The sequence below is a fragment of the Acomys minous genome (assembly GCF_964271855.1).
Source record: "Acomys minous genome assembly, chromosome: 3".
Taxonomy (NCBI): Eukaryota; Metazoa; Chordata; class Mammalia; order Rodentia; family Muridae; genus Acomys; species Acomys minous.
In genome coordinates, this window is record NC_140485.1 from 9,833,399 (window position 1) to 9,854,327 (window position 20,929).

At 44.2% G+C, this 20,929-nt stretch overlaps 1 protein-coding gene across 1 annotated transcript in view; it reads right to left on the reverse strand.

Annotated features, from left to right (window-relative positions):
* The window catches only part of ISM1 (isthmin 1), an 82,989-nt gene that overhangs the window by 16,148 nt on the left and 45,912 nt on the right, over nucleotides 1-20,929 (reverse strand). Inside the window, exons 2-3 of the mRNA XM_084777117.1 lie at nucleotides 12,611-12,841; nucleotides 1,986-2,250 (exon numbers count right to left, since the gene is read on the reverse strand). Of these exons, the coding sequence (XP_084633243.1) occupies nucleotides 1,986-2,250; nucleotides 12,611-12,841 (496 nt within the window). The remainder of the gene's footprint in view (nucleotides 1-1,985; nucleotides 2,251-12,610; nucleotides 12,842-20,929) is intronic.

The following is a 20,929-nucleotide window of genomic DNA, read 5'->3' on the forward strand; positions in this document are numbered from 1 at the left end:
TGTCAGCTCGACTGGGAGGGAGTGTGGCTTGGAGCAGAAGTGGAGTCTCAGCTACAATAATTGCAAAGACAACAATGACAACAAGAACAAACTGTTCCTCAGACTATTTCTGTGGCATGTTGACAGCCCCAGTGACATCAAAGGGCTCAAGGAAGGAAGACAGTGCTCTGCATTGCAATGAGCTGAGAGCTGATGTTCAAAGATGCTATTTGGGATGGTAAGCTCTTCCTTTTATAGTGTCAGGACAGAAGAGCTTTGTGGACTACTGTAGGGGCCACTGAACTGACTGGAACTTGCCTGGACCTGGTCATTGAAAAGTCAGCACCATTAATGCCGGATGGTCCTTTAACTCCCAGGATAAGTCTATGGCAGGAAGAACTATACTCCTTTTATGGGTAAGGAAACGGAGGCTTATCAAAAACGTGATACTTAAGGATGTTCATGCAGTTCAGACTCAGCACAGCTGGAATTATATCTGAGGACTATCTGTCCCACCAAATCCTGTTCTCTCTTCTGTCATTTCAGCAACATTGCTTCTGACCAAAGGCATTAACTAGTACAGCCATAACTAACATTACAAAGAAAACTCAATGGCAAATAAAATAAAATAAAATAAAATAAAATAAAATAATAAAAATAAAAAATAAAAAAATCACTGTGAATTATTCTGTTAAAATTAGACCATAGCAATGTAGATAATTTCAAAGAATTGAATCCTAATGAAGGTACCAATAATCAGTGTCCAGCCAACTTCACTGTGGGCAGTTTAGAGAATGGAAAACTGCTGTGCATAGAAGTGTACTTGCTTGGATCTCTGTCTGAAATGCTGTGCATCATCCTTGTATCTGGCACTTTTTAAAAATTATTAAAAAAATTATTATTATTGCTGTGATGAGACACCATGACCAAGGCTGCTTAAAGAAGTAAGAGTTTGTTTGGGGCTGATGGTTCTAGAGGGATAGAGCCCACTATGGAAGGGACTAGAGTCGATAAGTGGAGTAGCAGAGAGCAGGTGGCTGGGGCAGCAACTGAGACCTCACAAACAGGAGACAGAAAGAGCACACGGGAGGGTGGTGGCGTTGGTAACCTCAAGTCCATCCCCAGTGACATACCTCCTTCAATCAGGCCACATCTCCTAATTCTTCCCAGAGAGTTACCAAGCGGGGACCAAGTATTCAGATGTCTGAGACTTACGGGGAGAATTCTCATCAAAACCCCTACACCCCTCGTTATGTACGGCTCATTCATTGGTCTGCTGAGAGGGAGACCACGAGACCATACCAACAGGGCATTTGTAACTCTGAAAATATTCATCTGAAGGAAGAAGGAGAGGGGCAGGGAGGTTCTGAGGTCCCATCACCTTGACTCTCATCGCAAGTGAAGTGAGGCAAGAACTTTTATTATTTTAAGTCATCGAGGTCAGAAGTTTCCTGTTACCTTATCTCTCTCTTGTTCCCCAAATAGGAACCTAGCCTTCTCGACTCACGGGTGTAACATTTACTGAGGAGGGGGGAAGCTTGCTTTGACAACCTGTGACACAAGTTGTTCACGTGGATTCCCAAGGGCCACTCTACTGCTGATGTCCCACATGCCTGCCACCAGGCAGCAGCCGCACACATCTCTTTTATTAAATTGGTCGTTAGCACAGATTTTTCACAGCTTAAAAAAAAAAATAGGGAAGGTGACCTAATGATTTATTTGTCATTAGAAATAAAATTAAAATTTGGAAAAGACAAGACAGAAAGAACCCCAAAGACCCTAAAAATATCTCTTAAGTATAATTTTAAAATTATACTGTTTCCAAAAAGATGTGGCTGTGGGTAGCTCCATGGGGCTTTTGTGAACACGGCCTTTATGAGGGATGTCTCATAGAAGACTGAAAGCCACAAACTGTAAACTGCGTTCTGCTTGGTCCCACCTCTGAGAGGCCTTACCATCTCATTTACTCTCCCCATCAATTTTACATCACTAGACAGTAAACTCACCATAGTCTGGCCGCTCTTTGGTTTCAAAAGTCCGGTGGCCTGGGGCTGGGCGATCCCATCCTCTAGGAACGCTGAGGAAGTTGCTGTCGTCTGAGGTACTGTCATATTTGTAGTCCTGGTCCCCGCTGTTTGTCCTGGCCAAGGACAAGGACCTCTGCCACCAGGCCCGCCAGTCAGGAGCCGGGACTGACCAGCTGGGCTTGTTCTCCGGGTGTTGATCTTTCTCTGCTTCCGAGTCAGGACCGTCAACCACCTCGATGGTGACCTGAGGAGTTCAGAACAGGCCAGATCAATGAGAAACTGGCAGCCTCGAGCTGGGAAGATGGTCTGAGAGAGATGAAGGAAGGATGGCTGCATCCCTTGTGAAAGAAAGCTGCAGTTACATGGCGACAGAGACTGTGAGGCATCCAGGAATAGCCCACACAAGCTTCATAACTTGAAGGAGTGTGGCTTCAGATAGGCACGAAGCCAGGCATGACTAGGTTCTTGGTTTATTGGTGATGAAATTATTGAGAAGCCTTTCACCGAAGGAACCCTGTCAAAGCATAACTTCCTGAACAGGTGGCATACCAGGCACTTCTCTAAATGCTCTGTCCAGCTGAGTTTATCAAGTCTGCATAATCTGCACCCCTGCCCATGTGCCACACACACTTTCCACTAACAGGTGGAGTCCATTTTCACTTACTGCCATCTGGGCTGGCCTCATGACTCACTTGGTCCAGATGAATGGAAAAAAGTGACAGTGTCCAGTTAGGGGAGGTGACTCAGGGAGGGCTAGGGAGATGCTCGGTGGGTGGGTAAAATTGACTGTTGAGTAAGTGTGAGGACTGGACGTCAAATCCTGAGCACCCACACAACTGCTAGGGGGACATGGTTGCCTGCTTGCAGTCACAGCTCTGGGGAGGCAGAGACAGGGCATTCCCCCAAAACAAACTGGCTAGCTTGATTAATTAAGTTGGAGAACTCTGGGTTCAAGAGAGAGAGAGACTCTGCCTCAATGTAATATCAGTTTCCAATTAGGACTAATGTTAGCAAAAAGTAGAAATGATTGAGGAAAACCCCAACAGTAACTTCCAGGCTCTGCACATATGTATACCAGTACACATACGTGCACCCACATGTATTTGGATTTGTGTATACAGTGGCACATGTATCACATATACATACGCATGTGGAAAAAAAAAGTGTACTGCAACTTCCAGAAACTCTACTGCAGCTTCCATAAATTGCACTGCAGTTTCCATTTTCTTTTTCTTGGAATGTTCTTGTAGCTATGTAAGGAAACTCTGCCTTGATCACCCCATAAAGACAGACCAGATAAAGAGAAAGACTATGTGGAAGAAAGATGGAGCTAAGTGCTCATGACTGAAACCATTATGGACATTTGGTCACCTCTAGTGATACCACATGGGACGTGAATGAGCTCTCTTGGTGAGTTCTGCCACAATTCCTGCCCTAGAGGACCACGGGCCACCCAATGGTCACTGCTCCAAGCCATTGAGTGTTATGGTGCTTGCTATGTGAGACAGCCTTTCATAGATTAGGGGAACTGGCACAGAGATGTTAAGGTGTGGCCAAGTCACATGGCTAAGAAGGAGCAGATGAGGAGAATATGGGTCCAGAGCCCTTGTTCTTACTAACTCTGTCACCCTGCTTTTCAAACATAGCTGACCCCCAGGGACTGAGGAAGCAGAGATGCTCAGATACTAGGGTCAGGCTAAGATGCTCTCGGCCTTGCATAGATGTGAGTGCAAGGTCCGCAGGACAAGGCTTTTCCAGCTATGGTATTTCACTCCTCCCATTGTTCAGCCCCATGAGCAGGGTCAAAGCACATAGTCCTTGAGCTATGGTTAGAACTTGTTCTTTGGATTAACGAAAGCCTACTTTTGAAATCTGTCACAGGTCTGGAAGAACATAGCTTCTTGGCTCTGAGAGACAATCAGCACAGAAGAAAACTTGTTTAAAAACTAATAAAAGACTCATTGGGTTCCTCTGGCCATCACATAGCTCTTGCAACACGTCCTGGAAGAGTTAGATACAAATGAATCAGAAACACGCACTCCAAGTAATCAGCGCAAGATGTACTGGGCAGATGCGATCCCAGTTTTGCCCTGACCCGACATCTGAGGAGTTGCCGAGATAGTCTGCCAAATTGCACTGGGGTGTGCCGGTCCTTTAGATAAACAGCTTGGCGTGGGGGTGGGGGGGTGGGGGTGGAGATGGGGGTGGGGCGGGGTTGTTTGAATCGTCCTCCGTCTGACACTTGAAGAAGCTGCCAAGAGATCTAGATATGGTCCAGAGGGTGACCTCAGATCCTACACTATGCTGAGAATGTATCAGGCTAACTGCATCTATCTCCCCTGCAGGAGGATGCATAGAAAGCTGCCATGAGCTTTAGCCCATGCTGCCACTACTGCCTTAATTTGTGAGCATCCCTTGTATACTTACAATTATGAAGGTTGCATGTAATTCAGCTACGATTTTTAAAACTAGGAGAAGAAAAGAAATACAATACATGTGGTCTATCGTTGTTGTTTGGTGGGATGGACAGTTGCTAGGGGATACTGACTGCCAGGTCCCTCATGGGAGCTTGGAAGGACAAGTGAGTAAAGAGCACACCCCTGGGTGGCACACGCAGAACTACCATGGAAGGAGGGGCAAGGCAGGGTCCTTGAATGCATGGTTGTTTTCCTTTGAAGCCCCATCCCCCACTTCCTACAGATAGAACCACTGAGCTGCAACCATTGTCTGCAAGGATGTTAAGGGTCTTGGAGGAGAGAGGCTGCCAAGAGACAGGGGAGCCAGGCAAGCAGGCAATTATGGTAATGAAATCAGTCTCCGAGTAGGAGATAAGAGAGGACATGCCCACCAGTTTGGGCGCTCCATCTGTATTCAGACTGGAGTCAAAGGGATTGCTTAAACAAAATGTGCCCTGCAATTTCTCCAAGCTGGGAATAAAAACAATTTCATGTTTCAAGCTATTACCGTCAATACGATTTCCTTTTCCCTCCTGAATTGCTGCTCAGATCCAACCAAAATAGAGTCCTTGCCTGGTGAGGCAGTGGGCAGCAAAATTGGAATTTACTCCAAAAACTATATCAGTGACTAAATCTCAACCGCTTCGAGGTTTCTGTCTTCTCTTTAATTTCTAGCCATTGCCCCCAAATGAGTTACAAAACAAAACAAAACATAAACAAATCTTCGGGCCCACCCTTCCCCACAGCCAGCCACGTGGAAGGGAACCTCATACTGGTATCAGAAGAAGAAATCTAATCTTGAACCTGGAATTTTATAGGCGCCCAATTAAAAAAGACGCAGGGAGCATGGCAAGTGCCTTCTCCAGTGGCTGGGGTTTGTTTTTTGTTTCCCTTATTTTACTTGGGTACTTCAAGCCAGGGAAGCCTTTGGATTGATACCCTGAGCACTAAACGTGGCTGCACTGAAGGTAAGGAGTGAGCACAGCAAACTTGAAGCTGATCAAGACCCCAGGTCTCTGCTCTCTTTCTAGTTCTATTACAGGTCCTTGAAGTACCTTAGTACACACAGTGAAAGAGACTCTTTACTCTAGCTCTGCAAAACATTTCCTGCGGCAAGACTAAGGCAGTCCTCAGTCTGACTGTTCAGAAGCCGTGGCCACCGAGGGTATGTAAGCGGTGTGGCCACAGCGAGCCCAGGACAGTGTTTGCTCTTGCTGTTCCTCTGAGCTTTGTGAGCTGGGTGGATGGATGTTAGAATTTCCCAGCCAGAAAAAGGATTCCCTCAAGAGGGCAGAACATCCAGGACTGTATCTACGGCAAAGGTCTCTGCCGCCCTTCTTCCTTGACAACTTCAGCAGGAAGAACACAAAATAGACCAGGAAGATATTCAATCCTCTTGTGTCAGACCTGACAATGCTCCAAAGAAACTGTGGTATTCCCTACATAATTGCGGTTAGCGCACTGGGATTTGTAGCAGCGTGCTTGCCCAGACATTATTGTCTGTTCTACAAAGTTTAGACTCAGGTTTCAGGCACAGACTTGGCTTAGGGAAATCAGCTTTCCAAGGTAAATGGCAAAGGAGGCATAGAGATAGCTTCCACATAAATCTGCTGACTCTCAAATAATCTTTTCAAAAGTTATTTATGTTTGTGTGTGAACATGCATGCGTATATGTGTGTGTGTGTGTGTGTGTGTGTGTGTATGTGTGTGTGTGTGTGTGTGTGTGTGTTTGTATGTGCTTGTTATAATTGGTGTGTGGAAGTCAGTGAACAACTTTGGGGAGTCAGTCCTCTCCTTCCATATTTACGTGGGTTCTGGGGATTGAGTAAGGTAGCCAGAAGTATGACGTAAGAGCCTTTACCCACGGAGCCATCTTCTGGCCTAATTTTCTTCACAGAGGTTTTTCTGTCATCCTCATCTGCATCGTCTTCCGTAGTCATATCAGTTCTAGAAAGCGTATCCTATGTCAAGCTCTTTATATAGATGATATGATCTCAATCCCGAGAGATCAGAGGACATGGGAATTACCACACCAGGTTTATAGACAGGAAAACAGAGGTAGAGAGAGATTGAAAAACCAGCCAGGGGCTACAGGACCCAAGCCTAGCAGACTGAGTGGTGGTGCTGGATTCCAAAGCTGGTTCAGTCTGACTCCATGGTTCATGATGACAGTATAAGCCCATGAGAATACAGGTTGGCCCTCATTGGCCCATGGCTTCTTATTCATGGCCTGGTCATTTCCTGGCTCCTGTCCAGCCAGACTGGCCATTTCAAAAGTTTTAGATACACAGGAGGGAAAATCAGAAGTAGATGCATGTAAAACCTTGACCAATCCCTCTGAGTCGATCTTGTAGCACCCCAAGAGGCCTAGGGCCATGCAAATAAGTCTGTGTAGAAAAGAAAGGTCTGTGGATCGCTGTGTCTAAGTATCTCTCAGTGGAAGCAAAGACAGAATTATATTGGCTGAAGTGGACACCGACCTCAGATTTGATTCAGAAAAGAGAAATACTTGACTGCAAATAGCTACTCTAGCAATGAATTGATGTAGCAAGTCTAATAATGAGTGTATCTTGGAATTTTTGTCTTTATTATCTGACCATCAACCAAAAAACAAAAACTCAGCCCAGGCCACTAAGGTTCAAGTCTAAGCTGTCCCAGGGGATTAACTCTTTCCTGAATGATTTTTTTTAAAAAGCAGAATCTAGTTTCTTATGTTGTTTGAAATCTAACATGGAGATGCAGCTTAGGAATGTGAGGTCATTTCTGTCTTTAGATATGTTATATCCAGATGAATATGCAGAGATAATACTGTTTTCTCCTGCCAATCCCACAGGCAGAAGGCAGTGCTAACATGGAATTTAATTCAAAGGGAGCAGAGGCTGCCTGACTTTCAATGTAAAAAACGCTCCACAGAAGCAAATGCTGGCCTTTTATGAGAATTTTCTACCCTAAAAGTCGAGGGGCCCAGGGCACATGGCCCTTTGAAGATGCTCAGGAATGTCATTTTGGAGAGGGACAGTCTTTTTCTTTTCAAAGGAGGGCCAGGATCCAGCTCTGGAGCTTTGGGCACATTCCTAGAGCTTGGAGTTGCAGAGGGGTCAGGGGTAAAGCTAGCGATTCCTGCTAGGCGCCTGGGCTCCAGCTGAGGCTAACAGATGGGAGTAAGTGGCAGGTTGCTAGGCTGAGAGCACAGGAGGCCAGAGGCCCTGGCAGCACATGCCTGCCTACCCACTGACACCCTCACCTAGATTCAGGCCATTAGCCAGGAGAAATGCACAGGGAACCATGGGAAGCAGCAGGGCTTTGTGCTTGGCTGGATGAGCTAGGTTGAACCAGTGGCTTTCAACAAAAGAATAGCGCTCTAAGGCTCAGATGAGGGCTGCCAACCAGGAAACCATTATCCACTCCCCTTTGAGAAGCACCTTGTGTTCTAAAGGACCACCAGGGAACTGGTGTACTCAAGTGTAGTGGTGCATGAGACTGTATAGGCTAAAGCTGTGTATATGAACAGTTACACACACACACACACACACACACACACACACACACACAGAGAGAGAGAGAGTGAGAGAGAGAGAGAGAGAGAGAGAGAGAGACAGACAGACAGACAGACAGACAGACAGACAGACAGACACAGAGACAGAGACAGAGACAAACAGACAGAGACAGAAAGAGAGATGGAGAGTGAGAGAGAGAGAGAGAGAGAGAGAGAGAGAGAGAGAGAGAGAGAGAGAGAGAGAGAGAGACAGACAAGTCTGGGGTACGTGGAGGCAGTAGCTGCCTTTGTTTGAATATCTTTCTGACTGACTCACACTAACCTTGTGTGGCCTTCTAGAAACAAACTCCACAAATGGAGCTCAGTTCTTCTTAGGGTAAAGAAACCAACAGATCAATAAAGCCCTGGCTGTGTTTGACTCTTCTGCACAGTCTGTGGAAGACAGATGGAATAACAGGATTGGACAGTGGGCAGCAGGGTGCCTGGACTCAACATCTCTATGTTGGAGTTGTATTGTCTCAAATCCATCTGCCAATAACTGATATTTGAAGTCATAGAAAACCTGTGTTCCAAAACTCAAGTCCAAGTGGATTAAAGATCTCAACATAAAACCAGAGATACTAAGTCCGTTAGAAGAAAAAGTGGGGAAGAGCCTTGAACTCACTGGCAGAGGAGACAACTTTCTGAACAGAAATCCAACAGCCCAGGCCTTAGGGTCAACAGTTAATAAATGGGACCACATGAGGCTGAGAAGCTTCTGTAAGGCAGAAGACACTGTCAACAGAGCAAAGCGACAGCCTACAGACTGGGAAAGGATCTTTACCAACCCTACATCTGATAAAGGGCTAATATCCAAAATATATAAAGAACTCAAGAAATTAAAAACCACCAAACCAAATAACTCAATTAGAAATGGGGTTTAGAGCTAAACAGAGAATTATCAGCAGAGGAATATCAAATGGCTAAGAAACATTTAAAGAAATGCTCAACATCCTTAGTCATCAGAGAAATGTAAAACAACTCAGATTCCATCTTACAGCCATCAGAATGGATAAGATAAAAAACTCAAGTGACAGCACATGCTGGCGAGGACGTGGAGAAAGGGGTACATTGCTTCATTGCAGGTGAGAATGCAAACTAGTACAACCACTTTGGAAATCAATTTGGTGCTTTCTCAGAAAATTGAGAATAGGGCTACCTCAAGACCCAGCTATTCCATTCCTTGGAATATACCCAGAAGACACTCCAGCACACAACAAGGACATATGCTCAACCATGTTCATAGCAGCCTTATTCATAATAGCCAGAACCTGGAACAGCCTAAATGTCCCTCAGTAGAAGAATGGATAAAGAAACTATGGTACATTTATACTATGGAATACTACTCAGCTATTAAAAACAAGGAAATCTTGACATTTGCAGGCAAATGGATGGAACTAGAAACGATCATCCTGTGTGAGTTAACCCAGACCCAGAAAGATACACATGGTATATATTCACTTATAATTGGACACTAGCCCAACATGGATCTCCTCTGAGAGTCTTCCCTCAGCAGAGGATTGGGACAGATGCTGGGACTTGCTTTTGGGACTCCAGGTGAGAGAGGTATGGGAGAGTGGGGAGATGGAAGGACCCACAGGGTCCTGGAACCCTACAAGAAGACCATCGTGGCTGGTGGATCTGGACCCGGGGGGGGGGGGACCCTTCACAATCTACCTTACCAACCAAGCACAATGCATGCAGTAAACCTAGACCCCCTATTCAGATCTAGCAAATGGACAGCACATTCTTCACAGTTGTGTGGAGAGGGGAGACTGCCTCTGACATGAACTCGGGTGCCCCCTATTTGACCACTTCCCCTTGGTGGGGAAGCCTGGAGGCACTCAGAGGTAGGGGAAGCAGGTTATCTGGATGAGACCTGATAGGCTGTGATCATATGGTAGAGGAGGAGGTCCCCTTCTGTCACATGCCCAGGCAAAGGGAATAGGGTGAAAGAGGGAAGGAGGGAGGGGGAACAGGAAGATACAAGTGAAGGGATAACAATCTGGATGTAATACGAATAAATTATTTAAAGAAAGATTTTCTACAAGCATCAAACCAATAAATTTAAAGCGTATTTCATTAAAAAAGGAAAAAAGAAAAGAAAACCTGTGCTCTTGACAGCTGTTGTGGTCTCTGGTGTCTAGAAAAGCACAGAGACTTCCTAGGAATGGCTGTCCTCCTCTCACCATGGCCAGCAAAACTTCCTTTCAGAAGTACTGCTTGGAGATACCCTAGCTCTGGCGCTGGACCAGCAGAGAAGCAAGTGAAAAGAAGCTTTGCCTGGGACTTTGACTCGTTCCGAGTCCACAGGAGCCAGGTGCGGAGAGCCTCAGTGGCGCAAAGGCGGGTGATTCTCATCCATAGCCACACTTCTGTGATGGCTGAAGAGGATTCTGTCAAAGTCCAAGGCGCTTTGCAGAGAGAACCCTGGGGTGTGAGGTGCCTTGGCTCGGGGTGGGCGGGGACTTTGCTTACCCCGCCCCATTCTCTGCTGCCTTCCCTGAAGCCTCTGCCTAGCTCTCCCCACACAGGTTAGCTCCTCTCCCAGGTGGAACTGTCTGAAAGGGTCCCTTACTTTCAACCTAGAAAACAGGTCAGTTTATCATGAGGACACCTTAGTTTTCTTGGCTGCTTTACTTAATGCCTGCACCGATTCGTCATGTGGTCAGGAGTGGGCTCAGCTTTCCCCAGGTTTAGCCTGCAACCCTCAAAGCCTTTGCACCACACTGTCCCTCCTTAACACTCAGGTGGTGTATATCAAAGGTCCCAGCGGTGCCCGGATAGGGATTGAGCATTCTCAGGCTGATGGAGAAAGTAAAGGGACACAAGCAGTTTGGCTCCAAGCTCAACTTCTTACTGGTGTACAATGGTACGGGGCCAGCTTAAAAGCCCACAGCGTCCCTTTCTCCTAAATCCAGCATTCTCCTGGATTTCCTAGCTTTACATGAGCAGTTCTCGAATCCACTTCTCCAGTAGTTCAGGCAGCAGCATGAAGACCCTCCCTGTCTCCCTCCCTCAGGGATTAAATGCTGGCCACTGGGATTAAGATTGGCCTAAGGACCTTTGAGGTGAGGGCCACTGAGCCTAGGAAGCATAGAATCTATAAAAAGTGAAAAATTTGCATAGATAAAGATACAATAGTGAGCAGTGTCGAGCAGTGGCATGGAGCCACCTGTCCTTACTCTGCCAGTTTGTCCCTCCCCCAGGTAGGGCCACTGCTCTTTCATAGCCATGTGTCCAATTCCATTGAGAGCAAAAGGCCTGCTTTTCCAATAAATCATTAGACTATGTAACACTTATCAGAAATGTTCCTTGGAACAGGTAAGGGATTATTGGATTCAAAAATGTTAGTATCCATCCACATTACAAGAGAAATGTGATTTTGGTTCTGCTCCTCCAAGTAGTCTCATGAAGGTGAAGCCATACCACTCTCCCAGCAGCAACTGTTCAGGGGGTCGCTATGTGGTTCACCAAGGCGTCAGTTCAGGCAGCAGCATAAAGACCCTCCCTGAGTTCCTGCCTCTGGGATTAAATGCTAGCCATGGGGATTAAGATTGGCCATGGTCTAAGGACCTTTGAGGCGAGAGCACTACCTCACACATGATACCATCTTTGGGGATGGGAGCGAACCACCTAATTCAGAATGCTCTGAGTCCAAGTTGAGGCAGTTTCTGCTGCTGCACAAGCAAATAGGAATTTGATGTGAGGATAAAATATGAAAAAGCTGTCCTTACACACATGAAAGAGATCAGAGCAGAGCATAGACATGTGGGTACAGGCACATCAAGACAGGAGTGAGGTTGCCCAGGGCCTTTCTGGATGGTCATGAGAACCATCTTCAGGAAGAAAGAGAATGGACAAGCCATATTCACCATCAGGAGTTTGTCCTTGAAACACAGGTTGGTGGGTGGGTATTCCTAGGAGTTGGAAACACTGGAGCTGAGCACTGTAACTTCAGTTTACTAGTCATGTAGCCTTGATGAACCACATAGTGACCCCATGAACAGCTGCTGCTGGGAGAATGGCATGGCTTCTCTTCCCTGAGGATGCTTGGAGGGGCAGACCAAAGCCACATTTCCCTTGTAGTGTGGATGACTGCTATTATTTCTGAGTCCAATAATCCCTTCCTGGTGTCCCATTTCCGTGGCTTCATTAAAATCCCATATTAATAAAATATATTGACCTCTCTTCTAGAAAGTTCCATTTTCACCTTCCTTTTTATTTGTTTCTTAGTCATTTATTCTTTAGGAAGTTGTCCTCTCCTGAAGGAATTTCTGGTGTTGAAGGGAAGCTAGCAAGGCACTTCAGGGGAGAACCTTCTTGAATGCTTTGAAGACAGAACGTGGGTTACCTGGTCTGGCCACAAGCCATGCTAGCCTTTTCCTAGAGCTACAACATTTCATCCATTTCAGGGTGCATTGTTTTTATACCCCAGTGTCTCAAAAATCAAGGGTTTTGCAACACTGTCTTTATGGGACTAATACAGCCCTCAGCAGAAGTCAGAGAGGGATTGAGAAGGACGAGGGGGGAAGGTTGCAAGGCTAATTAGAATCAGGGTGGGAAACAAAAGATGAACTGTTTTCTTTCTGTTGCTAGCTGCTGACAATTACCTGAATATTTGGATTCTGTCCATTGATATCTGCCTTGGAGAGATCTGGAAAGTTTGGTAGGTCAAGGAGAAAGGATCTGGGGCCATCTCTTTGCAGCGAAGGATGCCCAGTGTCTTGAGGGAATCGCTGTCTGGGGTAGGGTTGGTGGACAACCTGGTGCTCCTCTGGGTCTTCTTTGGACAAAGGAAAGCCGGTTTCTGATGTGGAGTCACCCTCCAGGTTGAGGTTACTCTAAAACAGACAAACAAACAGAAGAGTAATGAACAAATACTCAAAAGGTGTCACTCTTAAGTGTCCATTAAATTAAGGGACAAGATCAATTCATTTCAGTGGCTGGAGTTAAGCCAGCAGCTTAGTCACTGTCCTATTGCTGGGAAGAGACACCATGACCAAGGCAACTTTTATAAAATAAAGCATTTAACTGGGGGGCTTGATTATAGTTTCAGAGGGTTAGTCCATCACCATCGTGGTGGGAAGCAGACAAATATGGTGCTGTAGCAGCAGCTGAGATTTTTTTTTTTTTACATGCTAATCACATGCTCCAGGCAGAGAAAGAGAGAGACACTGAGGCTAGCATGGGCTTTTAAAGCCTTGAAGCCCACTCCCAGGGACCCGCCTCTTACAAGGCCACGCCTACACCAACAAGACCATGCCTCCTAATCTTTCCTTAAAGGGTCTACCAACTGATGATTAAACACTCAAATGTATAAGTCGATAGGGAACATTCTCATTCAGATTTCATCCAAATCATCCTAGCCAGCATAGTATTCCCGTAGTACATGGTTTCAGTTTCCTAGCACATGGTTTAGTTTCTCCATTTTTAAAAGGCCAAGGCAAGAAATATCTCCCAGTTTACCACTTAGGAATTTTCTTGGGATTTATGAACTTTTTTTTTTGTTTGTTTCATGAGACAGGGTTTCCCTGTGAGCTCTCTGCCTTGAACGCACAGAGATCTGTCTACCTCTGCCATTACAGGCATGTAGGCATGTGCCACGGTGGCCAGCAGGAGTTACAAACTATTTACTAAGCCCCAAAGCACATCAAAGGTATTTTGAAGGAAAAGTGGTACTCATTTAAACCTGGAACTAACTTATGCTTATTTCTCACAGCCTCAACTGGTTAACCACTATGGCTTTAATTATAATCTTAATGTGCAGTTTGCTTTCTGTTGTGTGAGCCATGGAGGAAAACACATGAATAAACCGGATAAAATGTTAAGTCAAACTATTGATTGCATCTCTCTATTCACCTGCTGTATCTCTTATTTGTTCTTCTATTCATCTACCTATTACTTTCTGTTCATCCACTTATTCTCTATTCATCTGACCATTTATTCATACATATATCCATTTCATTTATATCTTTCTATTCATCTCTCTAATACATAAATTTCACCCACATCCTAGGCAGGAGATATACTAATAAGTGAGGTAGTCATGTGGTGTGTCCTCTTTTGGAATACACACCTATGTGTAACAAGCAAAAAGTTCATAGAGAAGTGAGACAAGAGCCTACTGATTACTAAGAGTAAAAGAAAGACAAGCTGATGGAGGAAACATTATCCAGGGAGGCCGAGAGAACATCTCTGAGGATGCGACATGGGAGATAATATCCGAGCAAGGAAAGGAGAAGCCTTGACGTGATCTAGAGGAATGGCAAAGAGAAAATAAGATCATACTTACAGAGGAGGGACTAACAGCTACTTTCAGGAACATAAAATCAGGAAGCCTGTGTGTTGAGTAGTGACAAGAATTGAAAAGCCACATGAGAGGAGGATGAAGAGCTAGAGAAAAAAAGTGACAAAAAGTGAACTCTGAAATGTACTTGTTCTTATTCTTAAAGTTGTGAGTCAAACGTCTTTCTTACCTAGTAAAAATATCTCAATTTACTTAACCCTGGGGAAACTTTTTAAATGTAACTGTCTCTGTTCTCTCACTCTCTCTGGACCACTTAGTGAAGGCATTCTCTGACCCTTCAGGGATAGTGTTTTTATGTTTACTGGTGGAAGGAGAAGTGGAGCTAGAATTTCCCCAGCCTCTGGGTCAGTAGTTAATGCCGTTGTTATGGTTGGGCATGTTTTGAGGTTTGGGAGTTATGTTCCAGCACACTGTCGCCACACACTCTCCCTGCCCCCACGGCAGTGCTGTGGACCCAGCCAAACAGTTCTGTCTAGAATCAAAACACTCTTGACTCCGAGTACTCAAGGTCAAGAGCATCCCAAGACTGAAACACACACAAACCACCTTTGTCAGTGTTTGAAGTGGCAAAGAGGAACTTGGGGAGCGTAACTGTCATCTCTGAAGTGTGAAGTGAGAGGCTGCTTTCATGTTTTGACTTGCCTTTCCCTTTTACTCGAGAGATGTGGGCTAGCCAGTGTCTTTGTTATCTTTCCCAGTCACCTCTTTGCCATGGTTTCTGTTTCCTGGCATGGCTGTAGTTGGCCTAGTCTTCTGAGGCATTGCTCAATACAATGAACTCTAAATGTATTATTGTTTGGTTGAGTTGAGGGGGGGGATGGCGAGAAAGAGCAATAGAGAAGGGAGAGGGAGAGGAAGAAAGAGGAAGGGAGGTAGGAAAAGAAGAGAAGAGATGAAAACAGAGATTTCTAATAAGATCTCTCTGATGCAACCACCACAAAAAGTACCTGAATATAGTTGTTTCTCTGCTTTTATCACTGGACGTCTATCCCCAACACGTCCCTGATGGTGTTTTTGGGAGTACAGTTGGGTTCTCCCTGATAGTGTTAGAAGTACAGTTGGATTCTCCTGGAGAATTTCTTGTTGAGGACTGAGGCACCTAAGCACATAAGGGGCTTGGTATTTGTTTTCCAAAAGTTTTAAAGATTTTTATAATTCAGGCCCCAGCTTTATTATATCAACTAAACATGTTCTTAACTAGATGAAAAGCAAAGCTCTTTGTGCTGGTGGTGTAGCTCAGTGGTAGAGCATTTTCCTAGCATGCTTAAGGTCCTAGGTTCAATTCCCAGCACTGCGATATGCACGCACGTGCATGCACACATCCATACCCACACACACACGCAACAAAACATTCTTTTTACTACTAAATTTTGTGTTTCTGAAGAGCTTGGAAATGTACATATGTGGCTAGTTAACATTGGCTTAGATGTTTGAAAGAAAAGGACTGAATTTAATTGATTTTCCCCCTTCTGACTCTTGAATTCGCTGCCATAGAGTGATTCCTGGCTTTGCTTCAACCCAAACAAACTCCTTCAACTTTCTATGGCTCAGTGCCCCTCTATACAAAGCACAGCAGCAGATAATCACAGTCCTATACTTTTCCAGTAGGATGGTCATGAGTTGGGCTGTATCTACACAATAAAAGAGAAGGGCAAAGTTAGGACCATTGGCTGAGCAATCCAGGCCACAAGTACTTCTGCTGGGAAGAGTTTGAAGACTGGGGTTCAAGTATGTTTTGCATTGAGTCTTGCACAAAACTGTGGCATTGCTCCACCATTCCTCAGCCACCCTGGCCCACAGATACTGGCTCAACGTTTGTAAAGTATTTGAAAGATGAGAATTAATAATGAAATGCTATACACAATTCCTGCGTATCTGAATTACGTTTGCACCTCTTCTGAATGTAGTTACCTTGACATCCTAGTGTACTATGTTCCAAGCTGTTCAAAAACTGGAAACCTTGGGATAGGGGAAGATAATTTAAGAATTGTCCCTCTAAGGTTAAATAGAGTTTTACTCCATCAATAAAAAAATATGAGGGTACCCATTATTTTGATGATCTGGGACAGAAAGATGATAGATATCCACTAACAGTGCAGGCAAAGGCCTTTCTTCATAATTTCTTAAAGGAACATGGGTCATATATTCCTTGCAGAGTCTAGTTGATAACAAGACTCTGGCTTTCATCACACTTGCTCATTGGATGCCTCACTTAAATTACTATAATCAGGTAAAGAGTCACAGGACAGGTGAAAAACAATGTTTTACTTAGACAAGCAAACACTATTTTCTGGAGATGGTAGCTTCGAGATGTTCAGGAATTTAAGACAAGAAACCTGCGTTCCTTCTGAAATGCCATAGGATGCGTTTTTATCAGCAAGTGACACAAAGGGCTTGCCTGCTTGGTATGAGAACATGTTCCTTTCTCCACAGTCTGTCTTTAATCTGTGACCTCCATTAGCAATGCTGTAGCACAGCCTCAGTAGCCATGCTCCCTCTGTGGTCCTAATGGTAGAGCTGTTACTCCCACTGAATATGAAAACGGGACTACCGACATTGAGGAAGGTGATCAGATGGGCCAAATTAGCTAGCTGTACCTTCATCCATCCCATCTTTGTGCATAGGAACCCCTTCATTATCCTACAAGTATTCAGATTTAAAAGAGGATGCTATAAAAACATCACGCTCTTACAGGTTAGTGTTTTGCTATGGATAGCAATACTGTAGTTGACATTGCAATTGTCTACTCAATGATCCTTCCTATCTTTTTCTTATTTGGTTTTTGCTTCAGGTGAGGAGATAGCTGCATAGAACTATATTTCCCAAACTTTATTCAGCTGAGTGGTGATCAGGTGACACAGACTGTCCAGTTAGGGTTAAGCAGAGGTGAGGGCTTGAACTGCTAACAAGGAAGCAGATTCAATATACCACGTGCCCTTCTCTCTTCCACTTTTGCCTATATAAAAAACTGATAGCACTGTTGGTCTCATCACATCAGTCCTCAACTGCTGACTCCCTCAATGTCTTTCCATTATCATTGTCACTATCATTGATATTTGTCCTAATTAGGGTTACTGTTGCTGTGATGAAACACCACGACCAAAGCAACTTGGGAATGCAAGGGTTTATTTTAAAAATGCCCTATTGCTGGATTTTTGTTTTGTTTTGAGACAGGGTTTCTCCGGGTGACAGCCCTGGCTGCCCAGGATCTTACTTTGTAGACCAGGCTGGCCTGAAACTCACAGAGATTTTGCCTAGCTATTTCTCAAGTAAGTGCTGGCATTAAAGGCCTGAGAGACCATACCCAGCCCTAGAGCTGGATTTTATGGAGGCATTTTTTTCAGTTGATGCTCTCTCTTCTTTCATAACTCTAGCTTGTGTCAAGTTGATATGGAAATAGCCAGCACAATAATGCTATAGTAGCAGTACCAGCAGCACTGCTCCCTTCAGTAAGATCTACTGTATTTGTAGAGATGTGACAATTATTTAAGAGTTAGATGCTCTGCTTTATTGGTTTATGTGTCAGCTTTTATGCCAGGACCATGCAGTTGGCTTGTCACCTGTCATTTATAGTAATATTGATGGAGTACGGAACTGTGTTAACTAAAATTAGCTAAGCACAGCATGACAAACGCTGCCTGTTGTTGCTCATTTGTAGAACTTAAAAATGATTAATCTCAATGAAGTCATGTATGTACTAGTTTGCAGAGACTGGGGAGGCTAGGGAGTGAGTACAAGGGGAGGTTGGATAATGGGTACATAAATACAGCTGAGGTGACAAACTCGGTCTGTTGTTTTATAGTACAGGAGGGGAACAATAGTCTTCAACAACTTGTCATATGTTTCAAAATAACTAGAAGAGTTCAAAGATTCCTAAAACACAGATATATAAGTAACAAATGTTTGAAACTAGTTATCTGGAGTTTATCACATACTTCATACATATTTCAAATTATCATACTGAATTTTGTAAGAATACACAAATGTTATATACTAATAAAATAAAATACTAATAATAAATAAGATAAAATAATCAAATGGAGGGGAAACCATGGTTAGAATATGCTATTCTAAATAGTAAAAACCTATTTAATTAATTAACTGTGTTGAGTTTCCGATCACTGTGATTGAACTCAAACCTTAGATGGCAGAATTATTGGCAGAGCATTAAGATGGCAGAGAGCTTTACACCAGCCAGTTATAGAGAACCCTGAACCCTCTCATGACACCCCATTCCAAATCTGCAATTCTCTATATGTATTTACTGAATCCTCATTGTTTCTATATTTACACATTATATTTCTCAAATTTTGCTTCTTGTATACAGTATCTCCTTTAATTTGTACTAGAGTGTTCTTAATAATGTTCTAGGGTTTTTTTTTTAAAATTTAAATAAACCTCTCTTTGGACAAATGGCTGAGCTAAGAGCTTGGCCATAGAGAGTGCACATGAGCTTGGAATATTTTGCTGTGACAGATAGCAAGGACATTTCCAGTGCCTAATGGGGTTCTCTTGAAAAACAAAAAACCAGGAGCTGACTTGGGGACTCCCAGTGAGATTATACAATTTGGGCATCAAAAACAAAAACAAAAACAACAGATAACAAGTGTAAAACTACATGGCTGGTACACACTGAGTCTGAAAATGCATGAGCACATAATGGTACCTATAAAGAATACTGCCAGGAAAAGAACGGTCATTATTTGAAGTAGCAACGGTCAAGCTCTGAAGGGGGGGGTGGACTTGTGAACTGAGATCAAAAGGAAGTAAGAGTGAAACAGGTGAAGAGAATAGGAACGTGGGAGGAGAGTGAGCCAGGAAGATGGAAGTGCTGCGTGGCCAGAGCCTGCCATATAACACCAAAGAGTTCCAGAGCAGGAAGGGTCCCCTCTGTGGCCCCCATTATAGCACAGGAGGATTACTGTAAATACCAGCTTGTCTTGTGACTTTTCCACTAGGTGCCACTTCTCTGGTGGCATTCTGTAGACCAGTTGGAGGCTGATTGGAATTCCTCAACCTCCTGTTTCTTCTATCTCCCTTTGCTGTCATAACCCGGTCCTGCTGACCTGTGGGACAGCTACCCTGAGATGAACTAGCCTATTTTCTGAGACAATTTTTATTGTGTCCCTTTATGCTGGGGGTATCATAGGTCCAAGGCCAAGGCTGTTCAGGCACGGCATTCTGATACTGTGTGGCTCAGGCTGCTTGCTATGATTTCCTTGTGGCCAAGGTGGACTTCCACAACCACATCAATGGCCACAGTGGTCAGAGAGGCCAGAGTGTCCCAGTTGGTCATTTGGTATCCAGGAATCCAAGAGAGAAAGAATAAGGTTCTTTGGGCAATTATACCGTAGGACAGATTGAGATGATGAGCATCTAGAAGGAAAGATAATTATAGTAGGAAGGATCAGGCTGAGGAAAAGGGCAGTGGATCCAGCTTTTTGGAAAAATGACCTAAGCATTGTTATCCCCGACTGCAAATAGCATCTGCTCCATTCCGCAAGCATCAGCCAAGGGCTGCTGCGTGAAGAACACTGCTGCTGTGGGCCCTCCCTGAGCCTCCAGGAGAGGCACACACTAGTAAGCAACTGGCTGGCTAGGAAAGTTTTAGTGCTTTTTCTATTTACGGCTGCAGAAACTATTCCCAGATTAAAATGATCAGGCCGACTTCTCAGAGTCAGATTGCATGACAAATTTCTGGGGGCAAAAAAGGCTGTATCTACAATCTCTGAGCCCCATCCTCCAATGCCAACTGCTAAGGGGGTGGGGGGGCACCAAATAAGTACTCGTTAATGATAATGATTGCTATGTCTTGTCAGATTTTGTTTTAATTAGGCTCAGGCTGTAGACCTCATTACTCCTAATGTGGCTTTAATGTGGGATTCTAGGGGGGGAAAAGAATCTAAGAATCTTCTATTGAAGATATTAAAGGAGATATTATTAGAAATGCATTTGGTCTCATAGGCTTTGAACAACGAACAACAGAGATTACAATTAACGTCACTGTAGTCTCTCTCCTGAAAACACACTAACAATATAGCTAATTAGCAAGATGTCCTAATTTGCAGCCGGACATCTGCATATTATTATCAACAATGCTTGTTTCCTTTTTCCAGATTAAAAGAAGCCATACTGCACCCAGGCATATGGCTACACTTCTTCCATATTAAAACACTCTGTTTCCTTGTACCAAGGAAAATCGTACTGGGCGTATTTATTTATTTATTTATTTATTTATTTATTTATTTTTATCTGTGAGGGGCATCAATTTTGTCTGGAAAACTTCCACACATCTAAAAATAAGTTCAAGAATGCCACTGGTGGGGTTCCAAAGGGAAGAGCAACAGTTCTCCATTTGGGGCAGATAAAAGAATAAAGGACACACTAATTATCTTCACACATGAATGAAGAGCAAGTACTCCTTGGGAGAGAAGAGCTGGGGGATAAAGAAAATGACTTTTGGACCCCAGAATCTGTTACTCTGGGGACACACTTGTTCTTAGTGCTCAGGAAGATGGGGACGGAGATGGGCGTTCTAGGAGTGACAGCATTGGGCACCGCAAAGAGGCACTCAAAAATCTACCAGGGAGACCCCATCCCATGAGGCTGTGTGGGTATGAAG